Source organism: Chlamydotis macqueenii, chromosome 1 (assembly GCF_036417535.1).
Source record: "Chlamydotis macqueenii isolate bChlMac1 chromosome 1, bChlMac1.mat, whole genome shotgun sequence".
NCBI classification, from domain to species: domain Eukaryota; kingdom Metazoa; phylum Chordata; class Aves; order Otidiformes; family Otididae; genus Chlamydotis; species Chlamydotis macqueenii.
Genome location: NC_141556.1, coordinates 74,672,871 through 74,688,732, shown reverse-complemented (window position 1 = coordinate 74,688,732; position 15,862 = coordinate 74,672,871). Strand labels below are relative to the sequence as shown.

General features: G+C 40.2%; 1 protein-coding gene across 4 annotated transcripts in view; it reads right to left on the bottom strand.

Annotated features, from left to right (window-relative positions):
* Positions 1-2,580: 2,580 nt before the first annotated feature.
* Positions 2,581-15,862, bottom strand: part of ABCC9 (ATP binding cassette subfamily C member 9) — a 73,543-nt gene continuing 60,261 nt past the window's right edge. For all 4 annotated transcript variants that reach the window (XM_086756786.1, XM_086756793.1, XM_086756802.1 and 1 more), the window contains 8 exons: positions 12,921-13,041; positions 11,805-11,935; positions 11,142-11,220; positions 8,040-8,148; positions 7,706-7,809; positions 6,862-6,995; positions 6,441-6,503; positions 2,581-4,295 (listed from right to left, as the gene is read on the bottom strand). In XM_086756786.1, the coding sequence (XP_086612912.1) occupies positions 4,158-4,295; positions 6,441-6,503; positions 6,862-6,995; positions 7,706-7,809; positions 8,040-8,148; positions 11,142-11,220; positions 11,805-11,935; positions 12,921-13,041 (879 nt within the window). In that variant the 3' untranslated portion in view covers positions 2,581-4,157. The remainder of the gene's footprint in view (positions 4,296-6,440; positions 6,504-6,861; positions 6,996-7,705; positions 7,810-8,039; positions 8,149-11,141; positions 11,221-11,804; positions 11,936-12,920; positions 13,042-15,862) is intronic.

Genomic DNA, 15,862 nt, shown 5'->3' with positions numbered 1-15,862 from the left:
AAGGGACTCTTTGTAATATTTTATAATATTAATCTAAACCAAGTTTGAATTTAGAAAAAAAAAAAACCAGCAACAAGCTTGGCTCAGAATTAGGAGTCCTCACAGCCACTGACTTATTTCCTTTAAAAACAAAACAAAGACTGAACAACTTTCCTATTTGGTAACTGTATTGTTTGAAATGTCAAGTCCAAATAATTGTCATGCTTCCGAAATCCCTGAGGCATAAATAACAATTAGCAGAACACAGTCGTTCAGGCAAAGCTATTCTTCAGGAGACTCTCATTGTCTTTCAAGCTGCAATTCCCTGGAAAATATCATCAAAATAATTCACCTTAGATGAATCCCAGCATCCACTGTGCTGATGTAGATCCCCAGCAAAGTGAATAGATGGAGAGATCTTATTTTAAGCACTGGACCTTGAGAAGGGAAAAGCTTCTCTTTGCTACCTACCAACAACGTTGCTTTACGGCAGAGGCTTGTGGACCTGCAGCGTGTTTCTCAGCACAAGTAAGTTTTGGCTCAGTAATAAACACAAAAGTTTTATGGGATATTTCTAGTTTAGAAGAAGCAGTAATGAGCAGCTAGCTGTTATGATTTTGATGACAGGCCCCATACTGGAAGGGAGCAGTCTCATCTGTGCCAGCAATTAGACCCGGCTCAAGGTGTCGGAAAGATAATCCAGTGGTTGCAAGTCAAAGGTTGAGAAACACTGTTGTGGCTCCCCAAGCAGTTGCACAGTACTTAAATGGGGCCTATAGGAAAGATGTGGAGGGATACTTTATCAGGGAATATGTTGATGGGGAGAAGGGTAACAGTTTTAAACTGGAAGAGGGTAGATTTAGATTAAACGTAAGGAAGAAATTATTTGCTGTGGGGGTGGTGAGGCACTGGAACAGGTTGCCCAGAGAAGCTACGGATCCCATCCTTGGAAGGGTTCAAGGACAGGTTGGATGGGGCTTTGAGTGACCTGGTCCAGTGGAAGGTGTCCCTGCCCATGGCAGGTGAGTTGGACCTAGATGATCTTTAAGGTCCCTTCCAACCCAAACCATTCTATAATTCTGTGGTTCAGAGTTCCCAGTTACTCTGTGATATGATCTTAGGATGAGAGATTATATTTGACCTCCATTAATGACAACAAGAGATCTTGCTTCCTCTATTTTGCTTCTTCTGTCACAGAAACACATAACAGAAAAAGAAATGCAGATAAGATGAGAAACATAATTTAGGATCTCTCATAGAGATGACTTGCCTCTGTCTGTAGTTAAAAGAAATGTACACATAGCCAGTGTTTGCATTCAAAGCTCCTTTGTAAAAGAAAGAACTTAATAGTTGTAGAGCATAACATCGCAATAATGAAAACTTACTTAGTTTAATATTTGAAAAGAAAAACAACCCCAAAACATGATGACACTAGAGTAAGTGTCCCCCTGAAGAGGAGAGGCGTTATGATAGAAAGCTAGAGAAAGCCAGGGGAAAGGAGAGTGAGCACAGAGCTGTGTCAGAGAGGAAATGGAGCAGAGGGTATGAAGGTAAATCAGGATGGAGTGGGAGGCCACAGGCAGATGAGGAGTGTTCAGGGATACAAGCAGGAGCCTCAAAGAGGGTATGATACAAGGAGATATTAAAGAAAAAAAAAGCAAGGAGGCTGTAGCAAGAGAATAAGGGCTGACCAGCAGAAGAGGCAGTGTCAGAAGAGTCAAAGAAGCAAAATCTCCAGGCTAATTTTTCCTTTACCATGTATGTACCACAGCCTAAGGAAACTGCTCCTAAAGAGGACACATTTAAAACCTTTACATGAAAGTAAGATAAATTTGTCCTTCTCTCACCCTTCTTAGTAACAAAAAAAAAACTGTTGGGAACACATTAGAGGAAAACACAAAAAAGCAAAGTTCAGCCTAAGTCCTTGGTGAGTATATAACATCATATGTGCAGTGGCTGGAACACAAGGAGATCCGGTATGTCTATAGCAGTTGGTTTATGTTTGCTGTCTCTCTTGGGATTTCTGTATGTTGAATAGGATTAATTGCTTCAGGAATTGAATTGTGCTTTTAAACCTAATAGGGCAGCTGTGGGATACACTACAACAATCATCAAACACTTTGGTCAAGCAATTTTGGCGTAATACTGGGGCCCATATTTCTGCATGCCTCCATCAAAATGAATGAAGTATTTTTCTCAGGTTTTTCTCATCCCCTATAGCTCTGGAGGGATGGCTGAGCAAAGAAGGTGCTTCTTGCTCCTGTAATGGCTCTGGGACAAATGTAAGAGGAAAGAGGTATTGATTATTGGCCTCTCTTAAGTACTACTAGTTACCTGACACAATCTCAGGCCCATGGTAGCCATTTAATGGAGTGGGAATCAGGATATCACTGGACTAGTTGGCACCACTTAAAATAAATCAAGATTGCATCGTCATCTGAGACACACAGATAAACAAATTTATGTGTATTTCATCTTCATACTGACGGAGTCTGACAGCAATTAGCTGTCAACTAGCTTTTCACTGAAGACAATGAAATTAAATGAAGAATGATTTTGGACTTTCGACTCTGAAATCTGTGTAACAACATACACTTCCGGTGTAAACATCTGTTTTATTTTTTTCTTTTCTTTATATGACAAAGTTCAACATAGGGAATTAATCCAGAAAAGAGCAAAAACTTTTCACAGCAGTAGACAGGGAAATTGCAGAAGTACTTCCCCTCATAAAATATTCAAGACTGAGGTTTTTTGCTTACTTGTGTCACACAGCTTTTATTTCTAATAGTTAAGATGGAAAAAAAAAAAAAGATAAACCACCGCAGCATTTTTACACTACTACACTAGATGTAATCCCAATTTTAAGTCCTACAGCTTCTCCAGAATTCATAGCATTCTTTTTTGCCAAGTACTGTGCCTTATGTTCTTTTAATTACACTAGAAACAGGCTTAAGTCCATTTCGTGTTCTTCCTAAATCTTATAACAATAGATGAATCACATTGAACACTACTAGTGAAGCTGATATCTCACACTTTGTCTTTGAAAGTGTCTGTGAAACCCCTTCTGGAGTTCAATGCCCATTGTGCAGTTGTCATGGTTTAGAATCCAGCCATATGCATTAGTCAAGCGCAGGCAACCTTTTCAAAGGTATATGATGTAAATATGTATCTAAATTCACCAAAATTCTTGAAAATATTGAAATAATTTTAAAATCATACCTTGGACTAGATCTGATTTGGAGATATGCCAGAAATGTGTGAAGAAAAATAAAGGTTGTCCCAGGATAAAAAATAGTGGGAAGGACTAAAGACATACAAAACAGTTAGTGTCTGGCTAATTACATGCCATTTTAAGTAGAATATTTTAGTGGACATGTTTAAAAGATTGGCTAATATCAAGTTTATAAATTCAGATTATTTGTAATACGAAGTCTTAAGATATTGTACAAAATTCTTCTATAAGCCTCTGAAAGTGTGCATAATTATAGGATGATTTGCATCTCTGATTGAAGAAAGTCTGTAGAACAAATATGGTTTAGGAACTGGCTGTAGGGATAAGCCATCATTGCACTGAAAAATAGTACTGTGTCAGCTATCATGTGTGAACTAAAGTGAAGGACAGGAAGAATTTCCTTATGTCTGATGAAATTCCTTTCCCTCATTCACTACTCCTCCACTGCAACTTGAAGAGCAAAGTTTATGCCTTTGGAATGCAGCAGATTGTCCCAAGTGTTATGGGTCTGAATTTAGTTTTTTAAAAAAATTTCCCCTCTGGGGACAGAATGCTTCTGGGGATCTCTCATTTCCTTGACAAACTGCACGATTTGATTGCTGATTCCAACATAGCATATGCAGTTTATAAGGGTAATGCATTCTTTTGCTCTCTATAAAAGAAAATAAAGTAACTGAAAAGTCTAAAGAAAATGCCAAATTCCCAGGAAATAAAAACTTCTGCCTCTGTATGTGCGTGTGTATGAAGTTTAGTACCTTTTGAACGAAGTTACATTTTTATTGCTTTGAAGCATACATGTATGGCAATAGTTTTATTATTTTGGAAGATGGAAGTGTGAAGAAAGATGCTCCGAAAAAAAAAGGATAAAAGTGATGTTACATTGAATAGAAAATATTTGCATTTCATTTGTTTAAAAATAAGCTATTAAAATGCATCATGCAATTCTTCACATGTCAGCCCGGACAAATGAAGCAAATATGCCGTCTTCTTGAGAAAGCAGGTTCTCAGGCGTATCATATTCTAAAATGTTCCCTCGCTTCATGACGATGACCAGGTCTGCCGTTAGGATGGTATGAACCCGATGCTGCCGTGAAGAAAAGCATACAGAAGTTTTCATTATGGTAATTCTCACTGGGTTTGTTAATGGGCCTAATGCAAGGCCTACCAAGTCGGTGAAAGGCTGTACTTGTTTACAGTGGTGTTTGGAGTAGGCCCTTGTACTCTCTGAAGAGATCTCCAATTACTTTACAGCCTCTGGCACCAAGCCTGAAAATACTTAAGCATGCATTTCACTTTCGGTCTCCTAATTGCCATTATGGACAGGACAGCTGTTGGAATAAATCCTACAGCATCACTGAAATACATCTTCCTCTTTAGGAAACATCCTGGGTATGCCTGTGCTGTCAGGTGGCTTAGCGTCCTGCTCTGCCTCTTGGTCTCTGCACCCTGTCTGCTCTGCATCTACCTTAGGGCACTCCTAGGCTGTCTCCTTCAGCCTTATAAATCAATTAGCTCCCTCTAAGATTAAATTTGTGGGTGCTACATGCAATAGTTTACCCCCAGAGGCAACAGGGATGAAACCACGCTGTGTTTGATTTCCATCCCGTATGAATACAGACAGTCAGGTGTAGACAGGATGAACTCTAAAAGTGTGATATTTCACCTCAGAGGCTGAAGGTCAGGGTTTACTTTATGGAGTGGATTCCTCTAATGCTATAGATTCAATGTTAGCTGCCTGTCTAAGCTTTAGTTAAATACAATTAGCACAAATAGTCATAGCATTAAACAAACCCAACCACACAATAGAGCACTTCATGCACTGTCATCTCAGAAGTTGTGCAGTAGAAAGGAAGCAGAGTGAAAGGAAACTAAAGAGGTAAAAATAACTACCAAAGAGCCAGAAGTCTCGTGAACAGTGTGGACTGAGAGAGTCTACTTGTGCATCTTCACCAAAGTGGTGAACAGGCCATCCTCTTTGAGGAGTAAGTTTGAGGCAGTGTCACATTCAACTAGCAAGCCCTCAGAAAGGACTAGAACAATATTGGCGTCCAAGATGTGAGATACGCGATGCTGGAAAAAAAGAAAAGAAAGACAGGTGGGTGAAGGAAGGATCAGCCATGAATGAAGAGAGGAAGGAAATTAAGCCAACTCTGTGAGGAAAGCTAAATATTAATATGCCATTTTGCTTGAGAAACCTACTTTGGAAAGGCAAAGCGAAAGAAAAGTGAGATTTCAGTCAGCAGGACAACACTGAAAATTTGAATGGCATGTAACAAAAGGAGAGTGCTTACTGCTACCATCTTCAGCATTTACACATCCAAGAACCTCAGAGCTTATTGTAAATGAGCTAGGTTAAGTGGTTCGCTTGACACAAACTAGTCACTGACAGACTTGAAGCTAGAGTCCAGGAGACATAACTCTAATCTCTAACCGCAGAACTGGATTCCAGACAAAGCAAATGAAACAGCTGTTGAAACATGTATTTATCTCATGGATAAAACATCTGTTTGTTGAGTAAGCCTGTTGTCACAAGGTGGAACAGTGTGCATATGTGTATGTGTGTATGCATGTATATGTATGCACATACATGTGCATGCCTGCACAGATATACGGAACTTTTGGGCATTAGAAATGGCAGGAAGGCAGGAAAAAATACCATAAAGCCTTAGTTGAACAGATGTTAATTTTTGAGCAATTCCCATTGATTCCAATTTTTAAAACCTTTGTCATAAAACCAATTTTTTATTCTGAAAGAAAAGATAACCCAACTTGAGAAACCCCACCAACAATCTTATGAAATCTCAGATCCTTTTATAAATACATGCCATGATGTAGACACTATACGTGCATAGACTTCAGAGGCAAAATTCAAATCTATGTTTTGATGCAACTTTAAATAGTGGTTTAACCCTTGAGTTTGGTTTCAATTTTTTAGTGAGAATGGCTTCACATTTTACTGGAGACAGTGTAGATGCTGAAGTTCCCTGTAAAGTCCTTCTCCAGAGCTGAGTGTTTTCATTTGGCCCACTTGCAAGATAACATTTACTGCAAAATTTCAGATGGATAGTATGTGTCTTGTTCTAGTATCTGGGAGTAGTCTGACCTGGTGTTAAAGGTTTTTTTTTTTTCTGAGTTTCTAGTTTTATACAGCGATGTTTAACTAGTGAAAGGCAAGATTAACTGCCTAATGTAATGAGGAAAGAGAGTATTTGTTGGCATCAATACTTACTGCTATTGTTACAACTGTGCGGTCTGCAAAGGCAGTCATCACAACCTTCTGCAAAATGTTTTCCTATCAAAGGAAAAGGCTTACTTCAGTTACTTCATCCTTTTACATTTTAATTCATGTGTCTTCAAGCACATAAGAGAGAATCATGTTCCATACTATCTCTGGTCTGTGCACCAATTTATCAGTAATAAAATGACACACAGGGGATTTTCTAAAACATTTCATTTTGTCTTTTTACCCCTCACCATAGGCATCAAGCCTCAAAACACATCAACAGAAATGGCTGAAACCAAACACAAGAGAAAGGCAAAAAAGCTGTCAGTTTTTTCTTCTAAAGAGATCTCATGGCTGACATGTAGGGAAGATGATGCCTCCTCTCCTGGTATATCCATACATTGATGGTGCTAATTGCTATACTCACTGTGGCCATGTCAATAGATGCTGTGGCTTCATCCATGATGAGAATGCTACTCTTGCGGACAAAGGCTCGGGCCAGACAGAAGAGTTGCCTTTGCCCTACACTGAAGTTCTCTCCTCCTTCTGTTACCATTGCATCTGTAATAAAATCAGTTACTCTGAATGTCACACCACTGGAATGCTGTACGTTCACACAGTCAGGACCCAGTGATTTTGAACGGGCACCATGAAAGCTCTGGTTGTGCACTATTCTAGGGTCAAGCAAAATCCCTGCAAAAGCCAATAAGCAGAATCTTGACTGAACACTGTAACGGAGTGATACCAAGAAAAGTGAGCACAGCTTCTTGGGAAAGCAACAATATATCATTAAGCAAATGGTTGGCACAAGTAGCAAATCTGGTAGGATGCAGGATATTTTCTTAGTAATATGAGATACACTTAATATGAAAGAAAATGTGTGACTTTCCTTTGTGAACCAGATCTGAAATGATAAGGAAAATGCTCTGTCAGTGGTCTACACAAGAGCTACAGCTCTGCTGGCAGTCAGGTTCTGCTGAAGAAGTGGAGGTAAAACTGCTCTTTTTTAATTCTTTGCTGACTAATCACCCCACTATGATGCTGACGTGCTACAGGATTTTTCTGCAATGAGTGGAAAACCAGAGTACTCTTCAGCTTTCTAGTAAGAATATTCTTTTTAGCATAGAGACAGAATATTCATTGGGTGCCTGTCAACTCCCACGTGATGGTTCAGAGTGTAAGATCCCATGTATCTGTTTATATGTGTGCATGCTCATGCATGCATAATTTCATTATTGGCCTATGCTTCCAGAGACTTGGTTCTGACATACCAAGGCCTCCTGGCAATGACTTGACCATGTTCTTCAACTGAGCAATCTCCAAAGCTTCCCAGAGTCTATCATCAGTGCACTTGCATTCTGGATCCAAATTAAAGCTGCAAAGAAAAGCACAACAGGAATCTTGTTACTGCAATTACAGTTCATTCTTCTTCATTCAGTCTTCTGCAAAGGAACATTTTGGCATTGTGTATGTCACTTGACCTCCCTTGGACAGACTGTGTAGACAAATTGGACGGAGCTAGGAACGTTCCTTTCCTGTACGACAGCACCCATCACAAACACACCATGCAACGCTTCTTGTCACCCGCTGATGGCATACACCTACCGGATGGTGCCACTGAACAGTATGGGATCCTGGAGAATAATAGAGAGTCGGGAACGGAGAGTATGAAGAGGCAGTTTGCTGATGTCTATTCCGTCAATCACTATCCTCCCTGTTTAAAACAACATGCAGAAGATGTGAGGGAATTGCACAAAGCATGTGATCTGCAGGTAGCAGACAGAAAGAGAAAAGAGCTCGTTTGGGCTGGACTCCAGAGGATGAGGCAGTGTGCCTCTGTGATCTCTCAGCACCGTTATATAAACTCAGGGAAGATGAATGTATGTAGTAACACACGCCAGAGGGAACCCAGCTTGTTAGTGACACTGTTGCCTTGCCCTCCTTTTTTTCCTTCCACCTTCCCTTAAAGGAAATATGTGGCTTCCATGCTATGTGTTTAATGACAGCACCAGAAGGATAGTTTATTAAGGGGCAACCTGAGCTTTATAGCCAAACAGAGCAAGAACAAGAGCAACTTATGTAATTAGCCACGTCCCATGCCTTTCTCTGTTCCTCTTGACTTTAACGGTTGCAGAAGATATTTAATTTGAGATTGTACACCATTTATTTTGCACAACACATGTATGTATCTGCAATCCATACATCAGGAGCCAAAACTATCCTTCAAACTCTAGAAGGAATGGGGTAGCATTAACTTTTTAACAAGAGGTAGATCAGAAAGAGAAAGAGGATGTCCTACTCCAACGCATTTTAATACCATTCATGCTGGTTGCTACAGCTCAGTTTTATTTGAGTATTTGGTTGTCTATTAGCCACATACTCTTCTGCTAGCATAGAATTACTGGAAGCAGTCACATTAATCACTCCTTAACCTAGTAGTTCATTCCCCGACAAGAAGTTGCTGCAATAGCTGGAATACTTGGTAAAGTAAGAGGATTTTTCCTTTTCTAGTCACTACTTCAGGTCAATGAGCATATGGATCTCATCTGAAAATCTGATTTATGATGTGCTGTGTGTGGCAACTGCTAATATTCAGGCAAGGGAGATCAGGGAAATGTACAAGAGAAACTGGTTGGCTGCTGTGGAAGAAGAAGTGGGTGAGAGGGGCAGAAGGAAATCTCTTCCCTTGAATCCTCAAACAAAAGCCAGGAACTACTGACCCCACTGCCTTTCCCCGGACACAGAAACTTCCTTCGGGTTATAGGGAAGGAATGGGCCAGGGCAAACGGAATCAATGGTAAAGGTTATTTTCATCAGACACACTTCTGCAATTTCTCTGTGGATTACTTCACTGGGCAGCTGCACTCAGCCCTGGGAAGTACCTAACATTAGATTCATCATAGTTCTCTGTCCCAACAGTGAGAACCTAACCGTGAACTGGCAAATACATGGGTACTCAAAGCTGTGCACATATGCCTCTTCTGTCATTCCCAATTGTCATGATACTGCATTTTGCAGGTTACTCTATGTGGCCCTATCCCAATGAAAGACTTAATCTCCACCTAATTGGACTACCATTAGTCTTATGCTTTTATTAGAAGTTCAGAGGAATCAAGATTTCATCTGTAGGGTGCAAAGTCCAATTGTTTTCAAACTTTCAGAAAGTCTGAATCAGGTCATAAGACTTCAGCATGAGACATCAGTGGCTGCATGAACTTAAGTAATTCCTTTTTTTTTAATGAATAAGGACATGAGAGAAGGTTAGCAGAAGATGAGGCGGATTACTGAGGGAAAAATTAATATAGTACCCGTTGGGAATAGGGGAATGCATTTTTTATAGGACCCAGAGTGTTCAAGGAGATGAGAAGAGCAGATGAGGAGACCTAAGGTAAAAAGTAAATTAGAGAGGAGCTGGGAAACCAGGAAAGTAATGAGGGGCAGCCAAGCAAGACAGAAGAGAAATGAGAGGTGGTTTGAACAGAGGGCAAGAAAAGGAAAACACTAAAGAACAAAGAAAGAAGTGAGAGTAAGGGAATTACATGGAACATATAGAAATTCCAAGAAATAACAGAGCCATAAGGAACCAAGATGGTCAACATGAATGAAATCTGGCTCCAGTAAAGTTACTCGAAATCTTGTTATGTAACTTTTGTTAGAGCCAGGGCTCCACCCAGAAGTGGACCAGCATAGAGGCCAAATATGGGTCTAAATGAGAGAGAGAGAGGGGTATGCACAAAGAATAAACAGAGCTTGACTAGAAAAGACTTAGGCATTCCCAATGGGAAAAATCAGGGATAGAGAAGGAACAGAAAAATAAAAGATACAGAAAGAAGATTAAAGTAGAAGGAAACTTAAAGTTGGCCACAAATATAGCTATTGTTTGCTTGCACTATTTATATATCCAGGAATCTCAGACATGAATCAAAAACCTATTACCATAGATACATATAGGCACAAGACCACAACAAAAGCAAGTATTAGCTGCATGAGATTTACTTATCCTCCCACATCTTACTGGGCCTTCCCTAGCAAACATTCCACGTACAACGGCTAAATTAGAAACGTGGAAAACTTTGAAACAAAAAGATGACTTTCCACTAGGTTTCGATATTCCTGCAGCAGTACATGTGTATGTATTATAAATGCCAGGGTGCATATTGCCGCATACCAGTTCATTCCAATTCGCTGGGAGAGTGAAATGCTGCAGGAGTGAAAACACAGTAAAATGTTTCCAAAACGTGCAGTCATTTTCTGCTGTAGTTGTGGGAAATCACAATAAAATAAAAAAAAAAACCCAAATATCAAGGGAATGAACTTGTTAAGTTCTAGTTTCTATTCTCCTAACATTTTGACAGTTATCATAAGTTAATGCAGTTATTCTTCAGGGAGAAATTTAGAGGCTCCAGAGGGTTGCATACTTTTTCCTCCTATCTCAAAAATGGCATATTGTTTTGTCAAAGCATATGCAAAAAAAAAAGAAAAAAATTAGAAGTATAACGTGTGCGTAACATTTCCTGGAAGAACTAAGCGCTACTCACAATAGGACACTTTGTACTTGAAGGATCAGGCATAACAAGCCCCATTCTAATCAAGTATCTTCTGAGCCAGAGAGCCAGGATATAAACTATTAAAAAGTCTCCTTGTTTCTTCTGAAGAAATAAGGGGGAAGTAGGTCAGGAGTGACATCATACTCCAGTGAAAACTAACCATCAAATATGTCCACCATTCTGAAGAACGCCAAAGACAGGGATGACTTGCCACTGCCAGTACGACCACAGATCCCAACCTGCAAAAGAAAGCAAGATGTTACTTAGTTATAGAGGAAAGCTGTAAATCAGATCTGCAGTCCTTCTGGGAAAGCTGGACTGGACTGCCTGACTGGTGAGAAGAAGGGTCCTTCCCAATGGCCAGGGGCAGACACCAGGGAAAAAAACAGAAGAGCACAGCAAGCACACTTCTCTTTTCTGCCTCTCAGCATCATAAGGACTCATCCCAGGAACATTTTTGAAACTTCATATTTTGACCTGGAGTCCAATGACTCTATATGCTCAAATGTGAGATTTTTTTTTACCCAGTTCCAGTCTGGTGTCCATCTAATCTCATCTGGCCACCTAGGCTCACTCTATGTGAAGGAGATAGACTTGGAAAGAAGTGGGACTCAAAAGGAAAAATTATCTCGGCCAAGAATAGGATGTCACCAGTGTAAGTTTCTTGACCCATGCCCAGGGACCTCAGAGAGGCCTATCAATGTATATAGCTGTCACTGCAAATTGTTGTTATTCTTGCTCTTCTGCCACCTTAGAAAAGAAAACATAATAAGGGAGGATCTGCCCCAGAATGAGGACAATAGGCAATTGCTTGACACGGTACCTTTTGTCCTGGTTTGATATATGCCTTAACATGCTTAAGAACAGGCTTCAGGTTGTTTTCATATCGAACACACAAATTTTCGATCTTGATTTCCCCCTCCTGGGGCCAGTCTTTGGGGACTTGAGAGGGATCTGAAATAGTTACAGAAAATCAAATCAAAATGAATGCTATCAGAGGGTCACCCTTTATGGCATTCCCCTTTCCCCTTCTCTCCTGCCTGGGGACCTTCCTAAGCCACTTGAGAAATGGAGTCCCAATTCCCTTCCAAAGGCAATCTGGGAACTGCCTGGCAGGCACGTTAGCACTTGGTTTCCAGATCTCAACACACAAGCCAAGAGCATGAATGTTGAAGTGGCTCTTGGCCATGAAACGGGGAGAAGCCAAATGAGCAGAGAACAAAGTCATGTCAGCACAGCATTAACGTGTTCTTCATTCCATAAGCAGCACAGGAAGGGCAGTGCAAGGAAGGATGGTGTTACTGCCTTAGAACACAAGCTGTTGACATTATCACAGCTCATATTTCATCCTGATTTGCAAATACGCAGGCAGGTTTTGTCTCCAGACTAAGGGGTTTGACTTTCCAAGGAGGCTTGCTGACCTGCAAGCTTTTTTGGCCTTGCACTTCAAGCACTTCTAAAATACCAGTCCAAGCCAATTTGAAATAACTGGAGTATGTAGTTCAGGGGAGAGTTGTTGAGGTCCAGTTACTAACATGCCCCTATCCTGTAGTCCCCATTTGTTGCAAAGATCAGATATTTTGAAGCAAGTGACTGATGGTACATGTCTAATTTTTGTCCATAATTTGGGGGTTTTTTTAATAGGTACGTGGATGTTTCATTCATCTCATATATAACTGTGCCCTGGTACTTTCTGATTCTACTACAGGGCTATGCTCTGTCTCCGGGGCATTTCGTAGGTTTTTTTTTAATGTTGACTGACATGGGTTACATATCTCATAGCTGCTTTTGGCTATCCTTGTCACTCACATGAATGGGAGAGTTCCTACATGTCAATGAGAACAGATTTTGACCAATGAGGCATATACATTTTACATGGCCAAGTCTACTGTGCTTTCACATTCCCACATTAAAAACCAAAAATATTAGAGTGCAATACCCAAGTAGCCATCATAGTTCTCCGACTCCATGTTCAGGAAGCTGTGCACTTTTTTTACTGCACCCATCTGCACCTCCAGATCAGCCAGATTCCTCACCACCCAGTTCAAATAGTTGGTTATCTGCATCACAAAATGAAAACAAGAGCAGGGTTCAGCCTTCTGTCTGTTCATCTACCTGTTTGCAAATAAAGGTTGGATAAATTTGTCATAGTCTTTGGCCTGACTCAGCAGAGTGGGTCTCTTATTGACGTTACAACAGTTCAAGACTCAATGCAACGGCATCAAATATGTAATAAGCCAGACATGCTCCAACACAAACAACTCTGACATAGTAATTTAATGCTCAGTATTCTCGTCCTTGTTTTTTGAAGGAGAACTATGGAGAGGTTATACCTAGAGTCTGAAGATAAGATTGGTTAAGGGAATCTCTTGTTCTCAGCATCTAGGAATCAGGACTGAAAGGCATTTTCTTTAAGCACACAAACACAGAAAAAAAAAATCAAAATTGGAAGCAGTGTTTGGAAATATTGCATTTTCAAATCTTTCAAAGACTGCAACTAAAGATTAAGAAAGTTTACTATTTGCCAATACATTGAAAATATTCGATGGGCATTTCATTTCTGTCTCCTTCTATGCATACTTAGATAATTAATTTATCTTTCTCTGTGGAAAATATGAGGTTATTAGCATAGAAATATAGGAGAGATAATGTATTATTAGCTCAATGGTATTTCCTTCTTGGTTTTTATTCCCATTTGTAATCAAAAGGATTTAATAAAGTAAAGATATTAACTGTACTAGGTAGTAGTTGATAATTAGTTGTCTAACAATACCCAGCAGCTTAGAGAAGCTGATCTTTAATCAGGACTGACTATTTAAGGCTGAAAATTGTAAAGCCATTTCCTAACGTAGGTTCCTAGGTCTGTATTTAAGTGCTCATATAAAAAAGAAAACCTCATCTTATTAGGAACAGTTGATTGCCAAGCACCTTTAAAAACTGAGATACTTTACATGCCTGCATAAATGTTTAGAAACTTAACTTAGACAGTGAAAACATCCTATAGACAAACACACTTAGAGAAAGGTTTTGTCATTTATTTGTGGGAGATTTGCTGAGTTTGCCAAATAAGATGTTTATTATGGATAAATCGCCCAACCACACTTCTTTTCCGCTTGCCCAATACTGATGCAATAGGCATAGAGTAAATAATTTTCACTGAGATTCAGCAATAACATTTGTTGTCACTTTAGCAGGTTTATCATTAGTTGCTTGCTTTATCAATAAGACAGAGTTATTCTAGGGGGGTAGTGTGAAGCATTTTCTTTGTTGTTCATTCTGTGCCCAGTTTTTGAGTTGGGAAATTAGGGAAACAGGTACGCTTGCAGACAAGCTAAACACTGCAGAACTGCTGCTTGCGGAGTGGCTGGCTGCAGTCATAGACCTGGCAGATTTGATAACAGAGCCTGGCATCTGGAAAGGCTCTACCCATTATTTCAACCTTCATCGCCGTTGTGCAAGGGAGTTGGCAGTGTTTGTACAAGGGGAGAGAATAAGCTTATGGGCATCTACTGTAAACAGAATATTGGTACAAACAGTTTGCTCTCATCCAGGTCCAAACATCAGCCCTCTCTCAGCTCCAAAGAGAAATGAGATGGAGACCTGTGTCAGGGGACACAGGTAATGATCCAACTGCATTCAAAGTTCCATCAGTGTTATTGTAGGGTAGGAATCACTTGATGACTACAGCATTTTTTTTCTCTGCTATGCCAAACTTCAGCACATGGTTAATTTACACTAACGATCTGTTTGCAAATACAGACTAAATGCAAGGACGCCAAAGATAGTGCAGACAACTTGGCGCTTCTAGATCTCTGCTAATGAAGCAGGATTACCAGGAATGTTTTCAGAGTGAAGCTGAAGCACAGGGACTGACTCTCAGTTTCTGGCAGATTCTCACACTGCTGTAACAGCAGCATGAAGGGGATCTAAGGCCACCCTAAGGCAGCTGCCGAGAACTTTCTGTTGTAACCATGAGCTTTTCAGCATTTACGTGCAAAGCCAAATCTTGGTGTTAGACCCACACCCATATCCTTCCCTCATATCAGGGCTGTAAAGTAACCAGATTTTTGCCATACCAGCCATGATTTAAAAAATTCTTCCTGCCGCTATCCTCATCTTGCTTTTGTCCCCACTCTCGTGGTTAATTCACTGATATTTCTACTCTCTGTGGTGATTGTACTCACTCTGCTCACGATGCACTCTCAGCCTCTCTTACAGCCTAGTACACTAAAACACTGTTCCTCCTCCATGACCCAGCTCAAATAGCTCAGTTCTAACAACAGAGTCAAAATGAATCAGACAGCATGCCACCAAAATCTTGTTCCTAACCCCACCTCCTCTGCTTTCCTACTGCTACCTGTCATGATGAACCATGCCTACCATCCCCAAATGTCCCAGTCCCCAAATCCATTCAGAATTGCATGGACAATATTGGGCATCTGAGTAGTTTCCCTCCAAAGACAGAACTGGTGCTTCTGGTCCTTCAGGAATTATTTTATTTGGTCTTTTGTTAAAGATTACCCAGGTTATGATAGTCTGTGGAATAGTATTTTCTGGCAGGTTTTGCCATATACAGGCGGAACCAACACTATGTTGTGCAAAACAGAGTGCACAGCAGGTCCTCTTACGCATTTTTAATTTTCCTGCTCTGCTTGGGAGCACGCAGGGCCTGGGAATAGTTGTGTTTTTTTAGTTGGCTCATAAAACCTGAAGCAAGTCCAAGTTGCCCTGAACTCTCTCAACTTTGGCTCGAATCCATTGTTTGCAAGATTGTTTTTTTCAAGATTAAGAAAGCTGGAAGATAACCATGTATATGTATTTTAAAAATATTATAAAATTAATATGTTGGTCTGAAAATTCTTACACTTTGCTTTGGTACAT